This window comes from Gadus morhua, chromosome 7 (genome assembly GCF_902167405.1).
Source record: "Gadus morhua chromosome 7, gadMor3.0, whole genome shotgun sequence".
NCBI classification, from domain to species: Eukaryota; Metazoa; Chordata; class Actinopteri; order Gadiformes; family Gadidae; genus Gadus; species Gadus morhua.
Genome location: NC_044054.1, coordinates 9,811,791 through 9,824,288, shown reverse-complemented (window position 1 = coordinate 9,824,288; position 12,498 = coordinate 9,811,791). Strand labels below are relative to the sequence as shown.

The window sequence follows — 12,498 nt, the reverse complement described above, 5'->3', positions numbered from 1 at the left end:
TTCAAATAATACCTCCGGCCACTTACTATATTTCCTAAAGAAAAAAACGATATTCGACCTACAGCGCACGCAATGACTTTCACTTTCAAATTAAAATCTGCATCACAAGCGTCGCTCTTTCAAACAATGGTTTACTCTTTCCTACTTATTTATAATTTCTTATTTTAACTACTAGTGCTAGGCTAGTCTATAATAAGGTTGTACTAAGCGTCATCCCCTTTTAAAACAACTTGGTTGATGGTAGAAGTGGACTTTTGAGATTGAATAAGGCTCCTCTTGGGTAACATCCATGTAGCGGCTGTGGAGAAAAGAGGCATTAGCCGAAAGAGTTGCGCTAATCTTTATGTACATGATAAGTCACCATTTAAAGATACACATGTATATACTACATGACCATACAATGACTATACAGTTACTAAAAGTTTATATTTGTACCTTTTTTTGTTTTGTTTACTTAGCTCACATTTTAGAGGAAGAGCCAATCATGGGTTTGTCTTCAGAGTATGACTGTGTGTGTGTGTGTGAGTCTACTAATGGCTTTGTCCTATGGCCTTGCGCAGACAGTCTCCAACACCTTCAATGCCTGCATAGATTTAAAGGGAAAAACCCTGTCTCAGTAGATGACCTGAGGTAGTTTGCTTTTAAATATATGCAGATTTAACAAGCGAGCTATTGGCCGCCCTCCCTCAAAACTGCAAAATAAAAAGTATAACCAGGGGTTGGTGTGAGGAAAGATGAGGGCCCACCGTGCAGCCATCGATTATAATAATTATTATAATTATCACACTGACTGCTTCTGTGTTGGAGCCGCACGATTAAGGGTTCTGAGGTTGGCAGGGGTAGAACACAAAATTGACGAGATAGAGAGCCATCAGTGAAGACAAACCCTGTGAGGAGCCTTTTCCACACAAAGTTTCCAAAAGATTCATTATTGCTTACAGAAGAAAAAAAGAAAAAAAGAAAAAAAACAAGATATTTTTGTGTACAGAGACACACAGTGCAGAGTCACAAAAGGCCCTGGATGTGAATTATCAGGGATGGAGTACTGTGTTGATCGTCGTAAAGAGTGGTTGGCTCTTAAAGAGTGCCTACATCCTAAACCTCAAGGACACCCCCATCTCTGGTGGAACAAAGATTATTAGTTGCCAGAAACAGCAAATAACCAGTTTCCCCATGAAAAGGTTCTGTCCTTACAGTTTGTCTTGGGGGGGGGGGGGGTTTGGTTACATTTCCAGTATTGGATGCACGTTTCACCTTGGGAGATTGTGATTTCAATGGTTTTGTTGACGACTTGATATATTTGTATTATCATTATTGCTTACACAGTGACAGTTTGGCCTTGGAGCTCCACAGTGTATGTACACAATGTACATAGAGTAAGTTTCAACATTAATCCCTTCCGTCGGGAAGGGTGTGTTTATTTTGTGATTCTGTGAGCACTGACATCCCCACCAGCATACGTCCCGCCGCTGTGGTGTGTCTGACAGTGTCTGCCACATGCAAACAAGATGTGGGGCCACTCATGAGGAATGCACACAAGTGATTAGAGTAGAACTAATTATAAGAAGACCCATAGAGAATAGAACAGGAATAACAATGTACACATAGCCTGGATTCAGCTTAGTCTGTAAATGTCATCTGCTCTTAAACTGCGCACACACACAAAGGTCTTCAGAGTACCGTGAATTCATTGCACTTCCCTTGAGTTGGTTGGAGGCTTTTGTAAAACCCATCCTGGGGTAGTGTTAAGGGCTATGAATGTGGTGGGGCCGGGACCTGTCATGTGTTTATACTAATGGTTGGTAACCCTTTTGTTTAATCATTGACTTAAATGTAACCTTAACGTGTAATTCAGGCGAAAATTTAACCAAGGGTCTTTTTCGGCATGACGACCCATGAAATAAGCCTTCCAGACACTTTTTTTCATTGATAATCGAGTATAAAGCTTGCCCGGGAATGCCCGGAGCAACAGCCCAAATGGCTTCCATGTTATTGGCTAGGGGCAGTGTGAACTCTTCCAAATCGACATTTTTTAACCACTAATATTGCTCAAAATAGCACCAAACCTCTGCAGTAGTATGACTAGGGTCCCCACACATAAATCGAAGCATCAACAACTTAGTTAGCGTACCGGGAGTCTATTAAAAAAGACAGTTTTCCTAGTCTGTGCCTTACCGGTAGGTCCATGTTTCCAGGAAGTCCACACAAGTCGATTACCGGCTACCGTAAATAATAAATAGAGGCACAAAAGTTTTTAGAACAGCCAAGTATCAAGAGGGGAGATTGTCAATTAAAATGTTGGGACGCCTCTATTATATAATTTATGGTAGCCGGTATGCGACTTGTGTGGACTTCCTGGAAACATGGACCTACCAGTAAGGCAGACTTAAAAAAATTAAATAAAGTGTCTGGAGGGTACTCCACACACATTTTATGGTTCTTCATGACGAAAAAGACCCTGCATTAAATTTTCGCCTGAATTACACTTTAAGGGCAAACACGCGGAGGTTTTTATTTTTTTAATCTTTAACCTTTCATGGATGATAATAGGATCAGTCAGCCCAGATTGTATCCATTGAGTTTTCGTCTTAGACTAAACTCTTCCAGACGTCAGGCGTTCCGTTATCTACCAGGTAAAGTCATGTGTCGCAATCCCAATTCATGTTCAAGAAATATTGTCATGAAGTTGCGGCCCTATCCAAATTATGTGTGATTTAGGACATTAAATAATGTACCCTAATATCAGTGTAATGGGGGAGGAAGGGGGGGGCTGTTCACCCCTGAGAGAAACCTGAGCTCCCAGAAAGAGGATTTGTGAGGTCTCTTACATTCTAGCAAATATTTAATTCTCAACACTTCATTTCCATTCATTCCAATGCTAACCGCTATTCTCTACTTCCTAACGATGATATGCATGTAAAATAAATATACAATAAATATTTAATCAGAGTTTGAAAGGGAACAACCCCAATCTAGGATCCATTATACCCCAAACGTGTAAATTGTTCAATGATTTCAGTCCCTGGAGCGATGTCCGAGTGTTCTGAAGTCGTGCTTTGACACGTCCGTTCCGAACACGTCTCTGGACTGAGCCCCACCATGGAGAGAACCAATCAATATCAGTTATCTTTGCACACTTCTTATAAACTATTACAGCTGAAGGAAGCCTGCTGTCTATTTGGCCGTTTAGATTAATGTTGACATGACTGTATTCCGGGCATTGGCTAATATACAGTAATTCGGTAAATCTGATAATTATACTTGTGATAAATCTAAATATGGATCCAGCTGTTTGAGAATACAGAGACAGTCATAATCTTGAAGAATGGCAAACTGACATTGACCTTTCAAAAGAGAATCCCTTTAAAACAACCTGGTTGTCCCCGGGCTCGCAAATTAAGAGTTATGTTTCTGCGTCTGTAACTGGACTACATTCTCTTGAATCTGAAGTTGATATTTTACTTGTTGATTTGCTAAATACAGATTGAAACTGTTCCAGTGGGCTCCCCTCGTTGTGAGGGCCATAAGACTCATCAGGCCTCCAGCCCTCTCCCAGGAATGGCTCCAGCCTCCCAGCTGAGAGAGTACTTGAGCGGCGGACACGCCATATTGGGGCTCTCTGTGTGAGGCCATTTTGGAATGACCTCACACGAAACCTGCCACATACATCCCATAGAGGAACAACTTTGAATTATAAACATGTTAGATAAAATGACGATAGCGTACAAAAGGAAGTGATGGCACAGTGCGGTAGTTTGTCAGGGACGGCACAAGAACCCCTGTGGTCAGATGGGATCAGTAGTCTGTTTCCAAAATCGATATTGACCATCCTGCTAGGTGTACAAACACCAACCTTCGTCTGGGCCAAGAGAGTGGAGGCACTGTTGTCGGAGCCTGCTCGTCGCTTACGGGCTAACATGCTAGCGTGCTTACGTGCTAGCGGGCTAACATGGTAGCGGGCTTACATGCTAGCGGGCAATACTTCCCTGTGTAAATCCTTGAGGATAGTGTCTTGGTGGACATTTTTGGGATTAAAATCGGTGCTATGAGCTGCTGTAGAGAAGATTATGGCTTTTCTTTAACATTTCACACTATAGGAATTGTATTGACAGAGTGTTAGCTTGTCCTGAATAGTAAAACACATCTTGGTTGTTTGTGCACTCGTCGAGTTGGAACGTCCACTTTATTTCCGTAAAGAAACCCAGCGTTATGTTTCAGTCACATGTCTAAAGGCACAGCTCCGCAGCGTTGTCTGAACTCTCGTGGCCCAGTGAATAAACGGTAACACAACTTTTACAGGGCACTTTGACCCATATCAAGACAATTGTAAAGTACTCTTGCCTGATAGGCTGTCTCTAAACAAAAAGCTTAACACAGTAGGCGTGATTGATCAACTAGTCTACTCATGAGTCACTACGTGGTCTAACAAACACTATAAATAGATAATTTCTTTAAAATGATATTCCCCTTCTCTAACTCCGCTATCATGCTATTGTACAGCCCTACCCTATCTGGATTACATATCACTACATCTAGCCTTTCTTTAGATAAGTGACAGCTAATCTTATAATCCTGTGTAAAGCGCTTTTATCTATGGACATAGAGTGGGGGCATCATGGCAGCGTTCCTCTTCTGTGTGGAGCCACGTGGAGAGCCCGCCCATCCTGGGTACAGGAACAACCAGTGGCTCTGGCTGTGGCTCTGGCCAGTGATCAGCGCTTTCCATGAAGAGGGAAGGTTTTTCCTTATGCAGCGTCAATAACAACAATGAGCTGAGCATATTTTGTTTTTTTTTCGATGATAAGAAAGCTTACAATTTGGGATTTTTTTTGTATGGTGCAAGAGTCCGACCCTCGGGGACAGGGGTCCAATATTCACAAAAACAGCAGCACGTGCCACGACGGGCCACTGACAATCAAAGAGATGTTTGAAGGGCGTTAGAAGCATAGGGGGTCTGGGTGAAAGCTTTCGTGAGTAAGTGGGGCGGGGGGAGCTGGACGTAGCGGGGGGGGGGGTTCTTGGGCTGTGGGTGCAGCGCCTCTTCAGATGGGGGCGTCATGTAAGTGAGGCAGGGCCACCCCGGGCCTCTGGTCGGGGCAGCGGTCGGGAGAGAGCAGACTGCGGCAGGATCGCTGCAGGTCTGACAGCTCCCGCTGGGCTCGGCCCGCGCCCCTGACGCCCCTCCGGGGCCCGCCGCCCAGCCGCCTCCGGGTCTGCCTCCTGGGCTGGCCCAGCGGCCCCGCCCGGCGGCAGGGCAGCGGGTTCAACGAGGCCGGGGAGATGGGCTCCTGGCAGGCGGGGACGCAGGGCCGGGGTCCGGGCCGCGCCCTCGGCCCCAGGGGGCGCTCCTCTCGCCCGTGAGAGAAGCACGCCTCCGATCCGAAGACGAGGCCGGCCGGGGGCTGTCCGTCCGAGACGGGGGGTACGGAGGTCCACCCCGGGCCCGCCGGGCCCAGCAGGCTGAGGCTGGTTCTGTCCGTGAAGGAGTCCATGCGGTCCTCGTAGCCCAGGTCCGCGGGCGCAGAGCACTGCTGCAGGGGCCAGCCGCCGCGGCCTTTCCCCCCGACGTCCGCGTTGCTCCCTCCCTGGCCGCCGCCCCGCTCGCCCCTCACCGAATCCCCCTCTTCCTGCTCCTCGTCCTCTTCCTCCTCCTCCACCTCCGCCGCCGCCGCTGCCGCCGCCGCCGCCGCCGCCTCCTCCTCCTCCAGCCCTTCCTCCGCCGCCGCCGCCGCCGCCTCCTCCTCTTCCTCCTCGGTGCTGCTGGCCGGGGGGTTCCGGGGGTCCCGCAAGAACACCACGATGACGGTGATGTTGTCGCTGGAGCCGGCGTCGCGGGCCGAGGCCACCAGCTTGTGGGCCACCATGCTGGTGTCGCCGGTGTTCTCCTGGAGGTGGTCGCTCACCACCCTCACCGCCTCGTCCGGGCTCACCGTGTCCCAGAAGCCGTCACAGGCCAGGATGAGGTAGTCCTCTGAGCCGTCGAGGGGGAAGACACTGTGGTCGGGGTCGCCGCAGATGTACGGCTTGTGCTCTGCGTCACCTATGGGTCACAGACTGTGAATCAGGCCGCCTGCCGTAGCACTTGGTAGACATGATGTGAGCATGGGCCTGGCTCCGGGCCATGAAAAGACCCTCATTGGTACATCGAGACAATCGTCTAGACTGTTAATGCGGCAGTACTTTTAAGGAATGCACGTGGGATCTGAGGGTGTGTGGTGTCACCTCCCAAATGTCAAAACGTTGGTTGTGAAGTAGTAGTAGAGAGTAGTACTTTACCTATGGCTCTGGATACAGACAGGCTGCCGTTCACCCTCCATGTTCCAAACCAGATCACACAGCCGCCCAGAGCTTCTATCCTCAGCTTCTCGTCCTGCAGACCAGTGCGTACGGTTATCATGAGATAGAAAGGTCATCACAGGGAAACGTAGAACATATTAAATGAATGCCCTTTCCTGAATGTGAGGAGTTTTATAAATATGGTTAATTGAAGCCCTCAGGCACGGAAATAATCGCAACTACATTGAGAAGGTGCGTTGCGTTTCGGTGCGATGGCGCATGCATACTTCCACCTTTTAACTGTGGGTACCGCCAGCCTATTTCCTCCTCCAAAGTCTCCATAGCCTCTTATGACTTATTGAGCTCGGGCTGGAGCAACACTCAGCGATGATATTATGATCATTTGCATCACTACTCACTCAGGATCAAGTGGCCGCTGAAGGCTCGGTGGCTAATGACTCTGAGATAGCTATTCACCCGGGACCAAGCCGCAGAACCAACAACATCTCTCCAGAAACCCCTCTTTCTGCTCTCCTGCTGACTCCTCCCTGATGATTAGGGGTTCTCCCTAGCCCTTTAGAGGGCTCAGCGTTAGGGGGGGGGGGGGGGGGGGGGGGGTCAGATACCGTGGCCTGTGCCTTTTGTGACCACCGTGAAAACCCATTCAGAAAAGCCGGTTGGGTTCTGCACCCCCTCCATGACATGGAGTTTCCCCAAACACAGGACTACCGTCAGACAAAAGGGTTGCTATGGCGATCATAAAAATATGCCCGGGTTGTTACATTGCAAAAATCGGTTTACTTGTACACTAATGTTGCTGCGCAGAGGAAGCCTAGTACTACTTCCTGTAAACCCCCCCCCCCCCCCCTAAACCCCCGGTGGATGTGGGTGTTGTTACCTCGCGGTCTGGTTTGTGAGGTTTCATCAGCTCCACCGCCTGTCCCTTCTTCACCAGCATGACCTGCGAGTCGCCCAGCCAGGCCACGTAGAGGGTCCGGCCCCGCAGGAAGGTCACCACGCCCGTGGTGCCACAGCGCACCTTCTGTCAACACAACAACGCCGCCGCGGCACAGCGTCAGCACGGGTCCTCCGCTAGCTCCACAGCCAGGGTGGAGCTAGGCGTCAACAGCAACACTGGGAGGGATCTCCGCTGGGGTCGCCCCCACTCAGAGACCGCCCTCAAGGCTGCGCGCCGGGAACAGGGCACTTCTTCTAGGGGGATTCAATACATTTGATCCGAGGGGGGCAATAAAGCTTTTAGAAAAAAACAACAACACTTTAGACACCTTTGGTTCTATAAGAGGTGGTTGCGTCGTCGAGTCCCCTCGCTATTATGACAGGAGCAGGATTCCTACGGTCGCCAGATGACTTTTAAATAACTTAAAGTTAATTTACTTCTATTCGTATTACATTCTCCTTGATGCCCACGGCCAAGTTCGGACAAAAATCATTATCCCTCCTGCTCCCGCCAGCTCTTGCCAAAAACAAGCCCCGCCCATTCCCTGATGACCTGCTTAGGTAGGCAGTAAACGTGGGCGGAGTCAGGAGGGAGACCCCATCAGTGGCCGCATCACCAGCCACACCCGGACACACACACAGAGGCCTCAACAGAGGGGTGAGGGGATGGACGATTCCCAGAAACCAACTCGCACGCTCAAGCCAATGGAAAACTCACTGGGTGAGTGTGTTCTGCCAGATGTAGCAGATACAATTTACCCTGTTTAAGATCTTACAACTTAATCAACTTGATATATTATACTCACACAAAAACCAACACTTTGTAAGACCCGGACAGAAAAGGTTAGATTATGGTGTTTACTTCCGGTATTGAAGGCCACTTTGGATAAAATAATCAACCAAATCATGTATCGAATCAATATTATTTTCCAATGGACAAAAAGGGGGACCGAATTATTTTGTTTAAACATAATTGAATAATACAAAGTTCTAAAGGATAATTACTTTATTAAGAGTAACTAAGCTGAAACAGCTAAACAGACTAAGATGACAGTGGGGAAATGCATGCAAATTAGTGTCATCGGTTCAAGCCGGAGGTCGTCTTAATAAAGTGTTCGCCGTGTAAAAAACACAATAGAGAACAACACTCAAACAGATGCATAACTCTTCAGAGTATCAGATGAATATGAACCTGAAGGATTTCAGAAGGATTAGAACACTAAGTCTGACCTCGCGCTTGGCCTTCTTGATGAAGCGCTCGTCGGTGGTCCTGAAGGCCCGGAACAGGGCCTCCACGGGGTCCTGCCTGAAGAACTCGTGGCGCACCAGGTTGACGTGCAGGTGGTTGGCCGCGTAGATCGCTGCGTCGAGGCCGCCGTGGCCGTCGAACACCGCGAAGAAGGCCTGCTCCTCCTGGTCCTGGGGGGGGGGGGGGAGGGGGGGAGGAGAGGGGAGGGGGAAGAGAGGAGGGGAGGGTGGGAGGAGAGAGGAGGGGAGGGGAGGCGAGGAGGGGAGGGTGGGAGGAGGGTGGTCAGTAATGTAAAAAAAATCCAATAAACTCCTAGCCATCTTTAATGAACCTCTGCCCGACTGGCCTCATAGATCAATGGATGCCTTCGGATTCCATCTGCATTCTTCTGAGAATGAAATGCATCGGGGAATACCCTCGATCGCCTTAAACAAATGAGCCATTCTGAGCTCTGTTTGTCATCATGTCCCCCACCGAGGGAGGAGACAGCCTAATGGGAAGCTCCCAGCACTAAAGATATGGTTCTAGACCTGCTATAAGACACAGCACAATGTCTCAAACTCACTGACTCATTAGAGGGAACAGATTTTCGTTTTCATTACCGTGAGGTGAAGCGAGTTAAAATATAGTTAAAGAATATAATCAACAAGAACACCATTGTTTTTGTGTCACATCAACAATTCAAAGGCATTTGAGACGTGTTTTCACAGACGGTGGCCATATTGATTGGTCGCTCATTGGAATTACGTGAGCTTCATCCCGTTCTTCCTTCTCCACATCCCAGCTCCGGGCTTTCCCACAACGGTCTAGATCAGGGGTTCCCAACCTTTTTGGTTCCAAGGGCCGGCACATTCATAAAAAAAATTGGAGGACCGGTTGTCAATTTTAATGCCTAATTTTAAAATGCATTATTTTTAAACAAAGGATGTAGCTTTTTTTTCAAGATGGTTTATGTGTCATAATCACAACAATTAAAGCAGCAGCAATGAAATGCCTCGGTCTAAGGCTCCCTTCAACAATGCAATGATACAAAATAATACAATTTAAAAGCGGAACACAAGAAGAGTCAGCTGAGACTTGATTTGTGTGTCTGTCATCTCTGTGTGTGTGTGTGTGTTGTTCCAGCAGACCTGGATGTTGAAGAGGGTGTTGAAGTCGGGGATGATGACATGCTTGTCCTCCATCTTGCGCCGCATGTTCTTGATGGCGTGGATGGAGGTCTCGTAGTAGGGCGAGGGGCGGCGGCGGTACGGGAAGTCCTTCATCCACGCGTCGCACACCTCAAACAGCCTGTTGAACACCAGCCGCGCCAGCTGCACCGAGTCCACCTCTGGGACGCACACGGCACAAACATCATCATTATGGTGCTCAGGACACCATAGGTACATATATAGACACGCAGAAAAGCCGACACACGATGCATGCGCACCTATGTACACGCACACCAACGTGCCCACACGCACACACACACACACTAGGGCTGCTTGATTATGGGGAAAATCATAATCACGAATATTTTGGTCAATATGGAAATCACGATTATTCAAACGTGATTCGATTAATCGTCCAGCCCTAACACACACACACACACACACGTACTCTGTTGTGCCCGTATACAGACATGCCCATAAACACAGACACACACACACAAAACACACACACACACACACACGTTGACAACATGACCTGTCAACGTGCAAACACAAAAACACGCACACACACACACACAGACACAGATACAGACACAGACACACACACACGTACTCCAATGTGCCCGTATACAGACATGCTGTACACACACACACACACACACACACACACACACACACACACACACACACACACACACACGTTGACAACATGGCCTGTCAACGTGCACACACTAAACCACGGCTACGGCGTTGTGTAGACGACATGGCCCAACGGCCTGTGTACGAAATGAAGACATCCCATCGTCCTCATGAGAAACGCGTGATCATCAGCAGCACACATGAAGGACGCGTGGAATTCAACCAATAGCACGGCACAATACTGGTGTGCTTCAAGCACCATCTGTGCATGATCTCTGTCTCGCTCCTACGCTCTCTCTCTCACACAAGCACACACATACGCATGCAAGATTAAACACGCGCACGCTCACACTGCTCTCCAGCCAGTCAGACCCAGCTGACGTGCTCAATGCGTCTGTGATCTAGTGTCCTTTTTTATTCTAGCCTCCGCAATTTGGCAAATGTACGCTTCCTGTTATTGACAGTTGATACAAAGCTGATATTGAACTCAATGTGGAAGAATAAACAGAATAACCAGCCCACAATGCAGAACGCTGTCGCCCACACAGGAGATAATTGCCGGCTTAGATCAAACCCTCTCCTGCACTTTATTCTAACAGCATTCATTGAAAGTGAAACCCCTTCAGGTTGGTCAAGGTTTGTTTCTCGCCTCAAATTCTGCCATAATATCCAAACATCGTCTCTGGCAGCCGGTGAGCACGTTCCCAACGGCCCACCTCTCCAGTAGCCAGATTAAAACACCAGTTTTAAGGACAATAATTGCACACAGAAAAACATTGTCTTTGTTAGCAGACAATAATTGACCGTGGGTGTTTTCACAGAGGAGGGATTGAATGGAACATGAAGAAAATGTGGGCAGTGCTGTTAGTATGAAGGTAGTTGACAACACTGACGTTCAACAAAGTATGACAACAATTTCACACGCGTCCACAAACACACCCACAGAAAGGGGGGGGGGACGGGCGTGGCGTGGGGCATTCAATAATGGCCAGGGTCGTTCCCTTTCTCATGAATCATACTAGTGACCAGAGAAGTCATGAAACAGTGAAATTTTGTTTAATTGTAGAGTCTTGTTGTTGTTTGATTGAATGGCTATATTTGAAACTAGCCTAGCCTCTACATAATGTATGCTGATACAAGTATACATTAATTTCTGTCTCTCTTTTTCATTCATTCGCTCACTCTTTCTCTTTCTCTCTCTCTCTCTCTCTCCATTTTCCTCTCTCTCTCTCTCTCTCTCTCTCTCTCTCTCTCTCTCTCTCTCTCTCTCTCTCTCTCTCTCTCTCTCTCTCTCTCTCCATTCTCCTCTCTCTCTCTCTCTCTCTCTCTCTCTCTCTCTCTCTCTCTCTCTCTCTCTCTCTCTCTCTCTCTCTCTCTCTCTCTCTCTCTCTCTCCATTCTCCTCTCTCTCTCTCTCTCTCTCTCTCTCTCTCTCTCTCTCTCTCTCTCTCTCTCTCTCTCTCCATTCTCATCTCTCTCTCCATCTTCTTGCCTCTCGATCTCATTGTTAACCCCAGTAAACATCAACTGATTCTTTCTACCATAAAAAAAACACTGATTCATGTGAAAGAGACAAGACGTCTCTATCTTAGTTCCAAGCAGGGCACACAAACACACACACATACACACACACACACTCACACACACACACAAACACACACAGAGCAAGGAGCTCACGTGGCAGGTAGGGCGGGGGTGGGGGGGCGTCCTCGTCAAGCTCCTCCTCCACAGGCTTGACGTAGGTCAGGGTGGTGAGGTAGTTCTGAAGGACGCTGTCGGCCGTGGACCGGGCCAGGGCGGAGGCCAGGGAGCAGGGACAGTTACTGTGGAGAGAGAGAGAGAGAGACATAAGGAACCAGTGAGGGAGGGAGGGAGGGGGGGAGAGAGAGAGAGAGAGAGAGAGAGAGAGAGAGAGAGAGAGAGAGAGAGAGAGAGAGAGAGAGAGAGAGGAGAGAGAGAGAGAGAGAGAGAGACATAAGGAACCAGGGAGGGAGGAGAGAGAGGGAGGAGAGAGAGAGAGAGAGAGAGAGAGAGAGAGAGAGAGAGAGAGAGAGAGAGAGAGAGAGAGAGAGAGAGAGAGAGAGAGACATAAGGAACCAGGGAGGGAGAGAGGAGAGGAGAGAGAGAGAGAGAGAGAGAGAGAGAGAGAGAGAGAGAGAGAGAGAGAGAGAGAGAGAGAGAGAGAGAGAGAGAGAGAGAGAGAGAGAGAGAGAGAGAGAGACATAAG

General features: G+C 48.5%; 1 protein-coding gene across 1 annotated transcript in view; it reads right to left on the bottom strand.

Annotated features, from left to right (window-relative positions):
- Window positions 1–326: 326 nt before the first annotated feature.
- The window catches only part of ppm1e (protein phosphatase, Mg2+/Mn2+ dependent, 1E), a 36,492-nt gene continuing 24,320 nt past the window's right edge, over window positions 327–12,498 (bottom strand). The window contains exons 2-7 of the mRNA XM_030360785.1: window positions 11,949–12,094; window positions 9,613–9,812; window positions 8,464–8,652; window positions 7,175–7,318; window positions 6,277–6,370; window positions 327–6,040 (exon numbers count right to left, since the gene is read on the bottom strand). Coding sequence (XP_030216645.1) covers window positions 5,043–6,040; window positions 6,277–6,370; window positions 7,175–7,318; window positions 8,464–8,652; window positions 9,613–9,812; window positions 11,949–12,094 — 1,771 coding nt within the window. The 3' untranslated portion in view covers window positions 327–5,042. The remainder of the gene's footprint in view (window positions 6,041–6,276; window positions 6,371–7,174; window positions 7,319–8,463; window positions 8,653–9,612; window positions 9,813–11,948; window positions 12,095–12,498) is intronic.